An 18,250-nucleotide genomic window follows, 5' to 3' on the forward strand; every position below is an offset into this window, starting at 1 on the left:
ACTCCTTCTCCTCTTCTTCTTCCAAGCTTTCAAACTTTCTCTTTCCCACCTTCTAATATTATTTTGTTTGCTTTAAAATAGTCCCGGAATAGTAGATAGCAATCAGTACCTTTTCCCACGGTTGGTCTCGTACAACATCAGATGTTTAGCAGTCTCAAAGAAGATTAGGATCTTGTCAAGCTTATGTCAAATAAATGACTCTGTAAGCTTCTGCAGACGATGAATATGCAACTCTTCTCTGGGGATCCCTCAAAGGAGCCCCCCCCGGGACTCCCTTTTAGCCTAGGTAAATCACCTCAAAGTTTCCTGTGCATATCTTGGACTAATCTCTCACTGAGAAAAGTTGGCAGAAGGCAAAAATTTGCCCTTTACTACCCCGAACAGAAGCTCCAGTCTGCCCCCCTTAGAGAGGCAGGTCAGCTCAGCATTCTCCAAATCCCGGAAGTCCCGTGTGTGTGTGTGTGTGTGTTTTTTTTTGAGGCAGAGGCACCAAATTTTTAGCATAGCATCTGGTCCCTCTCCTCAACCCCTTCTCCCAATTCAAAAAGATTGAACCATGGGGTCCAATTCTATGAGCCCTAAAAAGAAGGTGCCCCTATCCTTCGTTATTCCAAGTAGAGGGAAGGCATTGAAAAGGAGTGCGGTCCCTTTACATATGATGGCCAGAACTCACTTCAGAGTTCAACTGTGCTTGTCACACCCTTGTTCCTGGCTCCAACCCCAAAGTCTCCTGGCTCCATCCCCAAAGTCCCCAGATATTTCTTGAGTTGGACCTGGCAACCTTAGCCTTGACCAAGGCTAACGCTTTTTCAGCCCTGGCTCTGGCCTGGTGGAGCTGTCTCTCAAATGAGATCCAGGCCCTGTGGGACTTATTGCAGTTGTGCAGGGGACTGTAAAACAAAGATGTTCTGCCAGGGCTACAGTTGAGACAGCATGAACTTAAACTGTACATGGCTTCCCCCTATGTTGCTTTTCGACTCCGTTGCTCCATTGCGTTTGCATCATTCCCATCTGATATTGATCTTGTCCACCTGCCCCCTTTTATTTGCAGTTACACCAACCTGTAGGCATGCACAGAGGCCAGGAGTAGATATCAGTAGTGAACTGTTAATGAAATATAAATTGATATATTAAATGTTAATTGTTCCTGGGTTTGAATTGTTGATACTATGGGTGAGATCACACAAGAGGTTTGGCATAGCAGTATCCTGGCTCTGAAAAAGCTGGTTCTCTTTGATCCATGCTATGGTAATCACACAGTCCATGCCCTGCTGGTGGGAGAGGCACAGGCTGCATATGTGCAAGACAAGCATTCAGTCTGCTCAACAGGGCTTTTTTTGTAGCAGGAACTCCTTTGCGTAATAGGCCACACACCCCACTGACTTGGTTGGCTTGGAGATATGATTTAAAGAGAGAAATGTCTTCTCCAAGCCAGCCAACCAGGCTTGGAGAATGCATTTAAAGTTAAAGTTGCTTTCTTTCCACATCACCCTCCCTCTCCCTCCCCTCATCTATTTTCCTTCCTTCCTTCCTTCCTTCCTTCCTTCCTTCCTTCCTTCCTTCCTTCCTTCCTTCCTTCCTTCCTTCCTTCCTTCCTTCCTTCCTTCCTTCCTTCCTTCCTCCCTCCCTCCCTCCCTCCCTCCAACATCTGACATTCATGTCTTGCAGCTCTCAAACATCTGACTGCCTCCTCCCTCAAAATCTCCAGGTGCTTTGTAACACTGGGCTGGTAACCCTGTCATCCACCCTGTGGGGTCTGGGAGAAGGCAGGGCAAGGAGAATCTCTCCTTTAAGGCTCAAGGACAAAGGCAGACCAAAAATGAAGTCCATCCATCCATCCATCTATCCATCCATCCATCCACCCAGTCACCCATTGAGCTGTAGGTCCATGACCCAAAAGAAGGAGGCAGTGTGGCTGGACTGCCTGAGAGGAAGGGCTCTTGCTAGGATTCTCTGGGGTTTTTGGAACGCTTGAAATACATCAGCACCAGGTATTATTAACTGGCACAGACCTGGCATGGGGGCCCTGCCTGGTATATGGGGGGGCAGGAGGAGTGCAGGTGCCAGCTCCGGCAAGACATGATGGTGACAGTCATGACAGCAGTCCCCCCCCCCCCCAATTCTCCATGCAAATTACGTTAATTGCTGGGACCAATTAGCTCCCCATTAAGTGTCTCTTTGGTGGGTGCCCGCTTTAACCTGGCAGCGTTGGCGATTAGCTCCGGCAGTGATTAGCAAGCTCCCAATTAGCTAATTGTGCTGCAGCTGCAAGGGAAGCGCTGGTGCGGGCGGCGGGTCCCTGTGCTGGCTGTGCAGGGATGGGTGGGAACAATGGCAGTTGTGGCAGTGGCTGCATCCCGCAGCAGAAGGCCTTTGCCTAGTCACCCCCCTCCCCGCCTTCCAATAGCAGGGAGGGCCTGTTGGATTAGATTGAGGCCTTCCTCTCTATCCAGATGCCTCTGGGAAACCAGCTTGGACAGGAAGGTCCTTCCTGAATTGTTTATCCCTAGTCAAGGTGCACTGCCTCTGAATATGGAAGCTTTATTTGTCATTGCTAATGGCTTTTGATAGATTGCCCAAGATGAATTTTCCAATTTGCCCTCTCTCTTAAACCATCTAAGGGAGGGATTCAGGACTTTTTCTGTAGCAGGAACTCCTTTGCATATTAGGCCACACACCCCTGATGTAGCCAATCCTTATTGGATGGGAAGGAAGTAGGGACAAGGCGGCAGCGGTAGCCACTCTTTCAGTGGCTCGCTTATTATTCCTGCTGCTGCTGGCCTGCCCCCTCAACCTGGCACTGACAGTGAGGGCAAGCATAGGAGCCAAGAGCCTTCGGGTGCCATTTTACCCACCGATCAGCTGATTGGCGGGGAGGGGAGCCTTTACATAGCCTGGGGAGCGTGGCACTCCACCGCCCCTTCTTGAGCATTGTAATAGACCTGGTGGGGAAGGGAGGGAGGAGGAGGCTGGGAATAAGCTTGCCAATCCCCAGGTCCCAGTGGGGGTTCTTCCGCTTTCCCAGGCTCCTTCCCACCCTCAGTCATCTGGCCGGCATGGGGAAGCCCCGCCCCCAAAGCCACCATGTGACTTTCCACCTCTGGAGGCTTCAGTCTCTGATTGAAAGGCTTCCTCTTGGGATGGTGTGTCTGTGTTACATTGAAGAAGTTGGCTGCAACTCGTGAGCTACCAATCCCTTGCTTCAGAGTCGCCAGAAACGGGAGTGGGGGGGGAGAGGGAAGGAAATGTCTGCTGGGCACTTCATTATTCCCTATGCGGAGATCGATTCTCATAGAGTATAATGGGGAATTGATCTGGAGGTATCAGGGGCGCTGAGGGGCTTTGTGAGCTAGAGGCACCAAATTTTCAGTATAGCATCTAGTGCCTCTTCCCAAAATACCCCCCAAGTTTCAAAAACGATTGAACCCGGGGGTCCAATTCTATGAGCCCCAAAAGAAGGCGCCCCTATCCGTCATTGTTTCCAATGGAGGGAAGGCATTTCAAAGGTGTGTGGTCCCTTGAAATGTGATGGCCAGAACTCCCTTTGGCGTTCAATCGTGCTTCTCACACCCTCGCTCCTGGCTCCACCCCCAAAGTCTCCTGGCCCCACCCCAAAGTCCCCTGGCTCCACCCCCAAAGTCCCCAGGTATTTCTTGAACTGGACTTGGCAACCCTAGCTGGGAAGTGCAGGCAAACTAGGCATTTACCTAGAGACAGGGAGGAAGGCAGAATTCGGCACCCCTGCCCTACCGGTGCCTTAGACAAAACCTAGTTTGCCTAGTGAGTGAGCCGGCCCTGCCTGTAAGCTCTTGGAGGATTGGCTACATCAGGGGTGCATGGCCTAATATGCAAAGAAGTTCCTGCTACAAAAAAAAACCCCTGAGGAATTGGGCAAGATGGCAGCCACATGTCTTCAAGCACTTTCACATGGGTACATGGTTCTGGTTTGGATCAGGATTACGTGGGGAGGTTAGAGCGCATAGTTCTGCCCTACAACTGCAGAGGGGAGAGAGGAGAGGCAAAACTGGGCAGAGGCAGGAGGATAAATAAACCCTCTTCCCGCACAGCTCTGCACTATGCACAGGAAAGCACACGTGCCTGAAATTTACTTCCTGAAAAATGTCAGGAAGATCCAATTGTAGACTGTCCCAGAACCATGGCATTTTCCAGGCTGCCTCCCCAGTTGATGACATCACTTTCATGTGATGTCATCAAGTTGGTGACATTGCCCAATCCACCCCATTCCTGGAAAGCTGCCGCCCACCCCCTGCCAGCAGGGTAAACCCACCTGACAACCCTACGCTCTCAGTGTGATCAATGCACACATGTTTTCTTCATTTCCCCCCCTGTCATTGTTCCATCTGTTCACATCACATTATGGTAGGGTTGCCTAGTCCAATTCAAGAAATATCTGGGAACTTTGGGGGTGGAGCCAGGAGACATCGGGGGCAGAGCCAGGGGCAAGGGTGTGACAAGCATAATTGAATTCCAAGGGAGTTCTGGCCATCACATTTAAAGAGACAGCACACCTTTTTAAATGCCTTCCTTCCATAGGAAATAATGAAGGATAGGGGCACCTTCTTTTGGGGCTCATAGAATTGGACCCCGTGGTCCAATCATTTTGAAACTTGGGGCGTATTTTGGAAAGAGGCACTATTCATTCACATTTTATTTATATCCCGCCCTCCCCGACGGAGCTAGATGCTATACTGAAACTTTGGTGTCTCTACCTCAAAAAACAGCCCCCCCAGAGCCGCCGATACCTCCAGATCAATTCCCCATTATACCCTATGAGAATCGATCTCCACAGAGGGAATAATGAAGTGCCCAGCAGAAATTTCCTCCCCCCCCTCCCCTTGTTTCTGGCGACTCTGAAGCGAGGGATCGGCATGTCTACTCACGAGTTGCTGCCAACTTCTTCAAAGTAACACAGACACACCATCCCAAGAGGAAGCTTTTCCAATCGGAGACTGAAGCCTCCGGAGGTGGAAAGTCACACGGGGGCTATGGGGGCGGGGCTTCCCTCCACTGGCCAACTGACTGGGGGCAGGAAGGAGCCTGGGAAAGCGGGAGAACCCCCGCTGGGACCTGGGGATTGGCAAGCCTACATTATGGATCTGTTTTCTTGGGGTCCCCCCCCCTTTCAGTTTTTTATGGTGTGTGCATGCGCTGAAGCACTGCAGCACTTCAGCAGCCTCAAAGGGCTGAGAAATCCCCTTATGAGTACATTCCCAGTCCACCAGGCCACACCTGAGAGCCGTACCTGGTGTATGTGTCTCACCCCTTTTGGGTGGCCTCTTTTCCCTGAGTTTGAGCATTCTTTCTCGTTGGCTCCCCCTCCAGATTTTGAATTCCTTTCCCTGACTTGCATGACTGCACTGTTCCCAACAGCTTGTTTCCTTCAATTACATGTTTTCAGGGTAGCGGCACGCACTGCAAAGTATATTCAAAAATGGCACCCTGGGATGTGCTAGAATCTGCTCTCGAGTGTGAACAAAGGAACGGTATGGAAGGCGAGGAATGGCTGCTGGTGATGAGCTTCTGAACAGGACCGAACTTTTGTCTTAGCATGGCACTGAAATGTTGAAATGCTGGCATGTATTTTTTTTTTAATTGCTGCTCAAACCAGTGCCGGATTAAACCCTGTGGAGGCCCCTAGGCCATGGGTGGCCAACAGTAGCTCTCCTGATGTTTTTTGCCTACAACTCCCATCAGCCCCAGCCAACATGGCCAATGGCTGAGGCTGATGGGAGTTGTAGGCAAAAAACATCTGGAGAGCTACCATTGGCCACCCCTGCCCTAGGCAGTCGAAATCTTGGGCACCCCCTTGCAAATTATCTCAGAGTCTGAGCACCCGCCCCCCCCCACCCCCGGTCCACGCTGCAGCCTGCAGGCACCTTCTCAAAAGCCCCTTTGACACAGTTGTAGGAAAGAGCCGCTGCCATGTCCGCGTTTTTTCACCTTAGGCGGGCAAGGCAGTTGGCCCCCTTCCTGGAGCGCGACGTCCTAGCAACAGTGATCCATGCTACGGTCACCTCGAGGTTGGACTACTGTAATGCCCTCTACATGGGGCTGCCCCTGTCACGAACTCGGAAATTGCAGCTGGTGCAGAATGCCGCGGCCCGGCTGTTACTGGGTCTCCCAAAGTGGGGACACATTCAGCCGGGTCTTCGGACCCTGCACTGGCTTCCAGTGATATACCGAGTCCGGTACAAGGTGCTGGTTATCACCTTTAAAGCCCTATATGGCTTGGGACCTGTCTACCTGAAGGACCGTCTTTCCCTGCATGTTCCCCAGAGAGTACTGAGGTCGGGAACACAAAATCTCCTTACTGTCCCTGGGCCGAAAGAAGCCCGCTTGAAATCCACCAGAGAAAGGGCTTTCTCTGTTATGGCCCCTACATGGTGGAATCAGTTGCCGGAAGAGGTGAGGGCCCTGCGGGACCTTGTTCAGTTCCGCAGGGCCTGTAAGACGACCCTCTTCCGGCTAGCCTATACCTAGCTTGAGAACTTAATGCAACTTGCCAGATTTCTTTTATATATATTTTGAATATTTATTAATATTATGGTTTTATCTGTTTTATCTGTTTTAAATGTTTATTCCCTTATATGTTTAGATATTGCTTAATTTTATGCTGGATCTATTGTTGGAAGCCGCCCTGAGCCACCCGTGGGAAGGGCGGGATATAAATTCTAAATAAATAAATAAAATAAATAAAGAGGCAGAGAGAGGCAAACTTGGTGACAACGCCGGCAGCAGCTGCACCAGGCTAGTCAGGCAAAGAGCAGGTCAGTTGCTGGCTGTGCATGCAGGCTGGGAGGGCTGCAAGCAGGGGGGAAACCAGGGGAGGGGGGGAAGCTGGCCCGGGGTTCCTAAAGGTGTGGGGGCCCATAGGCCAGTGCCTACTTGGCCTAATTGTTAATCCAGCTCTGGCCTAAACCCACCCTTTGTGGATGGGTCTGAGCAGCAATCCAGAAGACAGAAAGAACTGCTCACATTTCGAGCAGGAGGCTATCTTGCGATTTCATTCTGTGATGGGGGAGGGGGGGATATGGGAAAAACTAGTTTAGGAAAGAATGCTGGTGTGTGGGGGAGAATGAGTTAACGCCAGGAAGGCACAGGGTTGTTAACAAAGTTGTCTGGACGCAAGGTGTGGGAGGAAACGGTAATGTACGGGATTGAAAATGAAACATTAGGGCAATCTGGAAAGTGCCTACACCCCTTTCATCATCAGATAATGGCCTTCCTTAGGGTTTCCAGTCTCCCACTGGGGGTGGGTTTCCCCCCAGTTTTGGGGCCCCCAACCTGCCAGCGTGGAGCTGGCTGGGGGGGAAGGGATCCCTGCCCCCAAAGAGTTCCATTGTGCGTGATATGCCCAGTGTGATGATGTCACTTCCAAATGACATCATTGTGCTGCACGCACTTTGCGCGGGCAAGAAAATTTCCCCTGCCAAGAGCCAGGTAAGGCCTTGTGACCCTAGCCTTCCTACTTCTTATGGCAGTGAATTCTCTAAGCCAGGGGTGTCAAACATGCAGCCTAGGGGCCGAATCCGGCCCCCAGAGGGCTCCTATCAGGCCCCCAAGGAACTGGTTGTCATCTGTTTCCTTCTTCTTCTCTCTTGCTTCCTTCCACATAACAGCTTGCTTTGCAAGGCTTGCTCAATTGTACAGAAGCCTCAGAGCAAAACCTCTACTTTCTCCATTGGCTGAGGCTCCTCCTTTGGGGAGGAAGGGGGGAAGGCAGAGCTTGTTTCTCCAGCCTCTCTCAATTGCACAGCAGAGCTACTGAGCCAAGCCTCTCTTCCTTCTATTGGCTGAGACTCCTCCCGTCCCCACCCCCAGCATTCCCTGGAGAAGGAAGGAAAGAGCAAGAGCTTCCTTTGCCCAGCTCCCTGGATCCCGTGGGAGAAATACAAAGAAAGCACCTTTAAGATGAATGAGTGCTAACATTTTAAGCATGTTTTAAGGTTTGTTTTTTTTAAAGCCATTTTTGTGTTTGTGTTCTTTATAAAGTTTATATCTCTAGTACCTAATCTTAAATAAGGTATACACATGACCTGGCCCAACATGGCCTGCCCCAACAAGGTCTAATTTATGTTAGATCTGGCCCTCATAACAAATGAGTTTGACACCCCTGCTCTAAGTGAATTGTGCATTTATCTTTTCTCAGCCTTCACCTGCCGCCATTCAGGTGACCTCAGGTGAGCTCCAAGTTGAGTCTTAGGAAATGATATCAGCCTGGGACCCGTGTCTGTCCTAGCCCTTCTACCACACAACTGTTCTCCCCCAATTCTGAAGAGCCTGATGAATGCCCCCCCCCAATTGGTACCTGAAGCATCTATACCAGGGTGTCCCAACACTGTGCCCATGGATGCCATGGTCCCTGCCAACATCCTCCTTGCACCCACCAAGTGTTTTTAAAAAGTAGGCAGGGCCAGGTCAGGCTTTGGCCCATAAGAACGTAAGAGAAGCCATGTTGGATCAGGCCAATGGCCCATCCAGTTCAACACTCTGTCACACAGTGGCCAAAAAACCCAGGTGCCATCAGGAGGTCCATCTGTGGGGCCAGGATGCTAGAAGTCCTCACACTGTTGCCCCTCCCAAGTCTTCTGATCGGCCACTGGAGATTCAATTGTGGAAATTTTTAAGAAATGTTGCTTTGACAGCAGTTGTCAGCGCAGGACAAGGATCCTCAGCTTGGAGACCTTAATCTACAGGAAACATCTGGATCACGGCGTGCCCTCCCCCCAAACCTGACCCTCACCTTGAAAATGAAAATGGAAGGTGCCAGGGTTGGCAGGTGCCGGGCTCTGGAAGCGAACCACCACCTGGTTGTTTGGGCCACGGATGACCTGACCACGCATCAGGAATGATTCATTGGCCAAGGCAACAGGCTCCACCCCTCCGAGAGTCTCCACGGTGACCATCTCACCTTCCATGAGGCTGATATTCTGGACCTGCAAAGAAGGGAAGAGAGAAAAGACTGTGGCTGGGGCACATTCACAAGCGTTTGAGTGGCCAGGGCCAAAGGGCTGGAGGGATGGCTCTGATGGAGGGGAGAAGTGCTGCCCTGCCCAAAACTCACCCAGGAGAATGTCCATCTTAACCCACAGGCCCCTGCTGCCTACCAGAGCCTTTCTGGAGTGCAAAACAAAGGATATGGCTAGATCACTGTCAGAGGAAGGCATACCAAGCCCCTGGAAACTGCTTCAAGCATTTGCACCAGGGTGTGTGGCCTAATATGCAAATAAGTTCCTGCTGGGCTTTTTCTGCCAAAAAGGCCCTGCAAATGGCCACAGTGAAATATTTGTGAGAGCTGCTTGGGACTAGCCCTGAGAGAAAAGGAAGGCCCTCATGCCCATTCCCAGAAGCATTTTCAGCCCCTCTTCACGAGGGTCACTGCTGAATTTTTAAAATCTCTGCTGGCTCAGTTCCCCACGTCTGTATGATTTCTCCCCCGTACCAACCCCACCCACATATCTGTCCTCCCCCCGCCCCCGGGGCTTTTTCTGTTTGTTCATACCGACTTTCTCCCATTAAAGTGATGCAATGGAATCTTTCTTTTTTTACTTTTGTGTCGATTGCCGATCAATGCCGTAAAAACCACATGAGGGAAACAAACGAATTGAGACTACAAGCAATCACAAAATACTCCAGGACAACGTATGCAAACTCAGATTTGGAAAAGGGCACCTTTCTTTGTACATTCCAGCAGTGTTCCCTCCAAGCTGTGGAGTCTTGTGAGCAAAAATTCTATTTTATGAGCTACTGGAATAAAGTTGTGAGCTACTGGCAATAAAATTGTGAGCTACTGCATAAATTACTTTGCTCTGGGGCCATTTTTCTTGAGCGAAGACAAAAATGTATGAGCCACAGGCTAAAAACTGTGAGCTAGCTCACACTAACTCAGCTTAGAGGGAACACTGCTCCCATCATACTTTTAAAATTACTTTCTCCTACTTTTAAAATTATTTTCTCTATGACCTGAGTTTGATCCCAACGGAAGCTGGTTTCAGGTAGCCGGCTCAGGTTGACTCAGCCTTCCATCCTTCTGAGGTCGGTCAAATGAGTACCCAGCTTGCTGTGGGGGGGAGTGTAGATGACTGGGGAAGGCAATGGCAAACCACCCTGTAAAAAGTCTGTCGTGAAAACGTGAAAGCAACGTCACCCCAGAGTACGAAACGACTGGTGCTTGCACAGGGGACTACCTTTACCTTTTACTTTTAAAATTACTTTCTCCTATGTGTGCCACATCTGTCTGCTTTACATGCTTTGGTTATTTCCCCATTTTTTGTGTGTGTGCGGGGGGGAAATATTAGAAAGTTTGTCAAATCTTAAGAGTTCAGCAAAATTCTTGCAGGGGGGTTTGAACAATGGAGCCCAGAAGCAAGTATTTGGGGATAGGGGGAGAAAGAAAGAGCACTATAAGAGGTTTCAGAGTTCTGCTTTTGTGAGCTCCTGCCCAAAAATGAGGCCTGGCAGTGGACAGAACCCTGCTATTTACTGGTCCAGCTGCTGGGGCTCAGCATAGGGTCAGCCCTGAACCTCCAGCTGGCTCCTCTTTGCCAGACACAGCATCTCTGAACACAGCTTAACCTTTCTTCTCTTTGGCCTGTCCATAGATGCCTGCCAGCCTGTGCCAGACATAGAGGACACCTCCACTTCAGGTAGCAAGAGAATCTCAGCTGGGGGCAGCTGGAGCCACACCCCCATTTTGTGACACGAGATGTGGCAGACGGCTGAACCCGGCGTGGACAGAACATCTATGGGTGAAGCTGCAATGGGTCTGGGGAGTCATAGCACCTTCTCTGCTGAGCTGGTGGGGCTGAGCTACGGTTGCCAACCTCCAGGTGAACCTCCTGGCGGCCTATCCGAATTACAAATGACCTCCAGCTGACAGAGATCAGTTCCCCTGGTGAAAAGGGATGATTTGGAGGATGAACTCTGTGGCATTAAAGCACTTGGAAGACTTTCTCCTCCCCAAACCCTGCCCTTCCCAGGCTACGACCCCCAAATCTCCAGGAATTTCCCAACCCAGAGCTGGGTTGAGCAGGAGATGGTGAGCCCTAGATCTTACTCCATATAATGAAGAAGAAGAGTTGGGTTTTGTACCCTGCTTTTCTCTACCCTATAGAGAGACCCGAGGCGCAGAGTGGTAAAGCTGCAGTACTGCAGTCCTAAGCTCTGCTCACGACCTGAGTTCGATCCCCGACGGGAGCTGGGCTTTCAGCTTGACTCAGGTTGAATCAGCCTACCATCCTTCCGAGGTCGATCAAAGGAGTCCCCAGCTTGCTGGGGGGAAAGTGTAGAGGACTGAGGAAGGCAATGGCAAACCACCCCGTAAAAAGCCTGCCGCAAAAACATGAGAGCGGTGTCACCCCAGAGTTGGAAACGACTGGTGCTTGCACAGGGGACCTTTCCTTTCCTTTCTCTTCCCTAAGAAGTCCTGGCTTACAGGAGCCTTTGCTTCCTCTTTCCGCAACAGGCCCCTCAGAAGTCAGGTGGGCAGGGTTGACCCTGCCATTAGGCAACCTAAGCATTTGCCTAGGGTGCCGGCCTTCTGGGGTACGCAGAATTGGGCTCCCCCCTATGTGACTTGGTGACGTTATCAGTGCAGGGCAGTTCCAGAAGTTAGCCTTGCCTAGGGTGCCAGACAGTCTAGGGCTGGCCTTGCGGGTGGGGCTGAGAGAGCTCTGAGAGAACTGGGATTGGCCCGAGGTTATACAGAAGGCTTGATGTGGAGGAGGAGGAATGGGGAATCAAACTCAGTACTCCAGATTAGAGTCCACAACTCCTCCCTCCCCTCCCCTCCCTCCCTCCCTCCCTCCCTCCCTCCCTTCCTTCCTTCCTTCCTTCCTTCCTTCCTTCCTTCCTTCCTTCCTTCCTTCCTTCCCTCCTTCCCTCCTTCCTTCCTTCCTTCCTTCCTTCCTTCCTTCCTTCCTTCCTTCCTTCCTTCCTTCCTTCCTTCCTTCCTTCCTTCCTTCCTTTCCCTTCCCTTCCCTTCCCTTCCCTTCCCTTCCCAGGGTTGCCAATCACCAGGTGGGGGCAGGGGATCCCCCGGTTTGGAGGCCCTCCCTGCACTTCAGGGTCATCAGAAAGTGGTGTGGGGGGGAGCGAAATGACTGCTGGGCACTCCATTATTCCCTATGGAAACTGATTTCCATAGGGGATAAATGGAGAATTGATCTGTGAGTATTTGGGGCTCTGTAGGGGCCTGTTTTTTGAGGCAGAGGCACCAAATTTTTAGCATAGCATCCATTGCCTCTCCCCAAAATATCATCCAAGTTTCAAAAGGATTGGACTACGGGGTTCAATTCTATAAGCCCCAAAAGAAGGTGCCCCTATCCCTCATTATTTCCAGAGGAGGGAAAGTATTTAAAAGGAGTGTGGTCCCTTTAAATTCAATGGCCAGTACTCCCCTTGGAGTTCAGTTATGCTTGTCACAACCTTACTCTTGCCTCCGCCCCCAGCGTTTCCTGGCTCCACCCCCAAAGTCCCCAGATATTTCTTGAATTGGACTTGGCAACCCTATTCCTTCCTTTCTCTTAGCCTCAACCCTGCATGGCAGCCTTAAGAGTGTGGTAGGGCATCCCTGCCCTGTCATTTGGCAATATACAGAAACTGGTCATAACTGTTTCCTTCCTGAAGAAGGGAAGATATTCTGCTTCTGCGAAGGCAACTGCCTGGGACCACAAGCCGGAGGGCTGTGCCTTGGCTTCAGCCCTGATCCCAGGGACACGCCCTTGTGGGGGAGCGTGCCACGTTCTTTCCAACCCCAGCGAGGTCCAGAACGGCCACATCCTGTGGCAGTGTCGGCGGAGTAACTTATCTTGATAAATGAGCCTCTGCTGCTGTCTCTCATTAAAGTGGTGATTGTATATTAATTACGGTAATTAAACGGCACTGCTCGGTGATAAACAGCTGAAGGCAGGAGCCTCCTTGCACTAATTACACCAAAGGTGCCAGAGATGTATGGGTAGAGAGGAGAAAGAGTGAGTGCGGAGGTGGGGGAGAGGGAACCATACTGGGAGAGCTGGCTGGTGCAGGAGATCCATCTCGGTGGGCACGTCACCCAGGCTGCCTTGTGATTTATGGGCTGGGAGCTTAGAGAAGGAGGAGGTGGCGGGCACCGGGGCCCACCTCTTGCAGCTCACACCTGGTGCACTGTTGCTGCAGGTAGCTGTAACTCAAGACACTCAAAAGGCAGGATGAAAAAAGGAATGTGGTAGCAAGAAAGACACGCTCCGATTTCTCAAACCGCTTGCAAAAACCCACCTTTACATACCCCTAATATTTTTTCTACGATGAGCCCCGTGGCACAGAGTGGTCAGCTGCAGTACTGCAGTCCAAGCTCTCTGCTCACGACCTGAGTTCAATCCCGGCGGAAATTGGATTCAGGTAGCCGGCTCGAGGTTGACTCAGCCTTCCATCCTTCCGAGGTCAGTCAAAGGAGTCCCCAGCTTGCTGGGGGGAAAGTGTAGATGACTGGGGAAGGCAATGGCAAACCACCCTGTAAAAAGTCTGCCGTGAAAACGTCGTGATGCAACGTCACCCTGGAGATGGAAATGACTGGTGCTTGCACAGGGGACTACCTTTACCTTTTTACCTTTAACATTTTTTCTGCCATGCCCTGGTTCGCCCAGGCTAGCCCAATTTCATCAGATTTTGGCTGCTAATCATGGTCAGCCCTGGTTAGTATTCAAAATAACACTCAAGTTACATTCACTTGCTCCAGATTTTTGGCTACAGCCTCTAAAATCCGGGAAGATTACACAAAGGGGTGCTATAAAGGTCCCTTAGGCTTTGCATTCTTGTTTCAAGAATGCTATAGGTTCCCTTCTTCTTCTAAATACCTCCTTTTAAAGTCTTTGTACGTTATACTACAATATTCCCATACAAATGGTTGTGCACTTTCTGAATTTTATGTAAATTAGTTTGTTTTGATCTATGCTGCCTATGGGCTGCATTAACAATAAACTGAAACTGGTTCGTATTCGGATGGGAGGCCAATGAAGAATACCGAGATCATTGCATAGATGCAGACAATGGCAAACTGCCTCTGATTATCTCTTGGCTTGAAAACTCTATCGCAGGGGCATCAAACATATGGCCCGGGAGCCGAATCAGGCCCCCGGAGGGCTCCTATCAGGCCCCTGAGCAACTGGCTCTTGTCTGCTTCCTTCTTCCTCTCTCTTCCTTCCTTCTGCACAACAGCTTGCTTTGCAAGACTTGCTCAATTGCACAGGAGCTACAGAGCAAAACCTCTATTTTCTCCATTTGTTGAGGCTCTTTCCCCTCATGGTCCCCTGGGGAAGGAGGAAAAGAGCCCAAACTTCCTTTGCTCAGTTTCCTGGATCCCATGGGAGAAATACAAAGAAAGCATATTTAAGATCAACAAGTGCTAATATTTTAAGAACGTTTTAATTTTTTTTTTTAAAAAAAAAATCTTTTGTTGTGTTTGTCTGGCTGGTAACAGACGGACGGTTTGGGGCAGCTTGCAGTCACCCCGAACAAAGCCGGCCTGAAGAAGAGCACCCCGGAGCTTCCAGACAGTGCTGCAGGAAGGGGCGGGCCTTGGGATAATGTGAAAGTCCTTGGCCTGAGACCCTGGAGAACCACTGAGTAGACAATACTGACCTTGATGGGTTTGATTCAGTAGAAGGCAGTTTCATGTGTGTTCATGTGTAAAGGCTCCTAGCCGAGGGCCTCCCATAAGTGACATTGGCCTAGAAAGGGAAGCTTCAGGTTCTTCCTTCCAACAGAGGAGACCCATGAGCCATCCATCAAGTGGCTCCCACCAACCCAACCCCTCTTAGCTCTCCGTGTGGAAGCCCCTGCCAATGGAATTCTTTGTATCTGTTTTCACTGTGGGTAATGTGGGACCGGGGCTTTTTTGGTAGAAAAAGCCCAGCAGGAACTCATTTGCATATTAGGTCACACCCCCTGGTGTCACCATTGTTTTGCACAGGGCTTTTTAAAAAAAGAACTCTGAACGTGCCCACTGCCGTCCCGATCTTGCCGAGGCTTCCCGAGACTCAGGAAGCCTCGGTTAGGAGAAGAAGAAGATGAAGAAGATATTGGATTTATATCCCGCCCTCCACTCCGAAGAGTCTCAGCGCGGCTCACAATCTCCTTTACCTTCCTCCCCCACAACAAACACCCTGTGAGGTGGGTGGGGCTGGAGAGGGCTCTCACAGCAGCTGCCCTTTCAGGGACAACCTCTGCCAGAGCTATGGCTGACCCAAGGCCATGCTAGCAGGTGCAAGTGGAGGAGTGGGGAATCAAACCCGGTTCTCCCAGATAAGAGTCTGCACACTTAACCACTACACCAAACTGGCTCTAGGTCATGGGCTGAATGCGGCCACTGCCATCCCGATCTTGCCGAGGTTTCCCGAGGTTGTGGGGTGGGGCATGGCAGCGAGCGCACTCAGAGCTCGCATTCAGAGCCCGGCTCTGAGAGAGCCCGCTGCCACCCCGACCTTGCCTAGGTGGGAATCCCCGGTGCCAGGCCTGCCGCCTCTTTCCCGTGGCAAGCAGAAACCGGTTTTCAGAGGATCTTGCTTGCCGCAGGAAAGAGGTGGGGGCAAGTTGCAGCACCGCAGCAGCTTGTGCAAAATCGGACAGAAACGCCCGGGGAAAAGGGGCTCTGAAACCGGAACAAGCCTAGTGAGAAATCAGTCTGGGGCACAGGAACTGTTTTGGAGAAGCGGTTCTGAAGAACTGAGTCAAGTTGAGGTGATGTGAGATGAAGTTCTGCCGGGAAAATGAATAACAAAGAAATCTCCAGGTCTAGATGGCATACATCCAAGGGTTCTTGAAGAACTCAAATGTGAAAATTGCTGCTCTATGTAACTTGTCACAAAAATTGGCCTCTGTGCCAGAGGACTGGGAAGTGGCAAATGTTACACCATTTTTAAAAGAGGAGTTCCTAAGGGAACCAGGAAATTACAGGCTAGTTAGCCTAACATCTGTCCTAGATAAATTAATTGTGATGGGAAATCGACATGGCTTCGGCAAAGAGAAGCCCTGCCTTTCCAGGCTTTTGGAGTTCCTTGAGCTGGTTAATAAGCATGTGGATAAGGGAAAGATATTTTATGCTTGGACTTCCAAAAGACTTTTGACACGGCATCTCTCTAAAGACTCATGAATAAATTTAGCAGTCATGGAATAAGAAGAGAGATTCTCTTATGTATTAAATCAGCCTTTTCCCCCACCTTTGGCAGGTTTGGCAACTAATCCCTTATCTCTCCCCCTGTGACTTGGCTACAGTGATCCATGAAATGGTCACTTCTAGATTAGAGTACTGCAACTCACTCTGCATGGGCCTACCCTTGTGCCTGATCTGTAAGCTGCAGCTAGTGCAAAACGCAGTGGCACACACCTGCTATTTGTGATGCCTCTGCAGGCTCACATTCAGCTGGTGTTGTGCAAATGGCTGCTGATAGAGTTCTGGATCCATTTCAAGGTGTTGGTTTTAATCTTTACGGCCCTGAGCGGCCAGGGACCCACATGCCTGTGGGACTGCCTCTCCCCTTATGTATCCCGAAGGACCTCATGATCCACTGACCAACATCTACTGGGAATCCCTGGCCCAAAAGATGTCCATTTAGCCTCAACCAAGGCCCCAACCTGGTGAAATGAACTTCACATAGAGATCAGGGTCCTGGAGGACTTGCTACAGTAGGGCTGCCAAGCTCCCGCCAGGGGTGGGAGATTCCCCACTTCGGAGGGCCCCAACCTGCTCGCAGGGAGCAGGCCGCCAGGGGATCCCCGCCCCCGAAGAACCCCGTTGGGGTATGCCATCCCCAGCGCGATGACATCACTTGGAAGTGACATCATCGCACTGGGGACCTCGTGCCAGGGATGCTCTAGGACAGGGGTGGCCAACGGTAGCTCTCCAGGTGTTTTTTGCCTACAACTCCCAGCAGCCCCCGCCATTGGCCATGCTGGCTGGGACTGATGGAAGTCGTAGGCAAAAAACATCTGGAGAGCTACCGTTGGCCACCCCTGATCTAGGACTTGCGCTAAAAACTCTATGGCACCATAGAGTTCTTAGCACAAGTCCTAGAGCAGGGGTGACCAATGGTAGAGCAGGGGTGGCACCATAGAGTTTTACCGCAAATCCTAGAGCAGTTCCAATGTGATGCTCTAGGACTTGCGGTAAAAGTCTATGGTACCACAAAGTTTTATTGCGAGTCCTAGAGTGTCCCTAGTGTGATGTCATCTCATCTGGGTGACATCATCACGCCTCACATGCGAAGGATAAGCCCCCACTGCAGGGGTGAAGGGACTTGGCAACCCTACGGTACAGTTCTGCAGGGCCTGTAAACAGAGCTCTTCTAGCAGGCTTTTAGGTGAGGCAGCAGACATCCAATACCGTTGACCCCTCCTGCTCAAATCCCCATGATAATGTTGTTGTCAGTTTTGATATTTGGGGAGCCCACTGATCAGACCAGAACTATTAACCCCTGAAATAAAGCCACGGTGACATGATTTTAAAATGCCATCTTAATGTTATTGTGTTTTTAATTCTTGTATGTTAGAGTTTTAGATATGGTTGTATAACTCCATATGTTGTAACTTGCCCTGAGCCGCTTCGGCAGGGCGGGAGGGATAGAAATCGAATACATGACTAAACAATATTTTTTAAAAAATGGATAAATGGCAGAAGGCAGAGAGCAGGTATAAACGGGCAGTTCTCACAATGGAGGGAAGCGAGCAGGAGATTCCACAAGGGACCGTTGTCGTTTAATTTGTTCACAAATTATCTGGAATTGGGGGTGGGCAGTATAGTGGTCAAGTTTGCAGATGACACCAAATTTTTCAGCATGGTGAAAACCCCGGCAGATTGTGAGGAGCGACAGAAAAAGCCCAGTGGGAACTCATTTGAATATTAGGCCACACCCCTAATGTCAAGCCAGCCGGAACTGTGTTCCTGTGCATTCCTGCTCAAAAAAAGCCCTGGATCTATCTCAATTGAGTGAGTGAACAGGAATGTGGTAAATGATGTTCAACATAGGAAAGTGTAAGGTGATACATACTGAAACAAAAAATAGCCTAAATTCTCCTAAATTCTTCTCTCCTCAAAACACCACCCAAGTTTTTGAAAGATTAAACTGGGGGGTCCAATTCTGCGAGCTCCAAAAGAAGGTGCCCCTATCCTTCATTATTTCCAATGGATGGAAGGCTTTTAAAAGGTGTGTGGTCCCTTTCAATGTGATGGCCAGAACTCCCTTTGGAGTTCAATTAT

At 50.4% G+C, this 18,250-nt stretch overlaps 1 protein-coding gene across 1 annotated transcript in view; it reads right to left on the reverse strand.

Moving 5' to 3' along the window:
- SEZ6 (seizure related 6 homolog) overlaps nt 1–18,250 on the reverse strand; it is a 183,266-nt gene that overhangs the window by 46,898 nt on the left and 118,118 nt on the right. Inside the window, exon 4 of the mRNA XM_060258965.1 lies at nt 8,765–8,957. Within this exon, the coding sequence (XP_060114948.1) occupies nt 8,765–8,957 (193 nt within the window). The remainder of the gene's footprint in view (nt 1–8,764; nt 8,958–18,250) is intronic.

This window comes from Heteronotia binoei, chromosome 18, assembly GCF_032191835.1.
Source record: "Heteronotia binoei isolate CCM8104 ecotype False Entrance Well chromosome 18, APGP_CSIRO_Hbin_v1, whole genome shotgun sequence".
Taxonomy (NCBI): domain Eukaryota; kingdom Metazoa; phylum Chordata; class Lepidosauria; order Squamata; family Gekkonidae; genus Heteronotia; species Heteronotia binoei.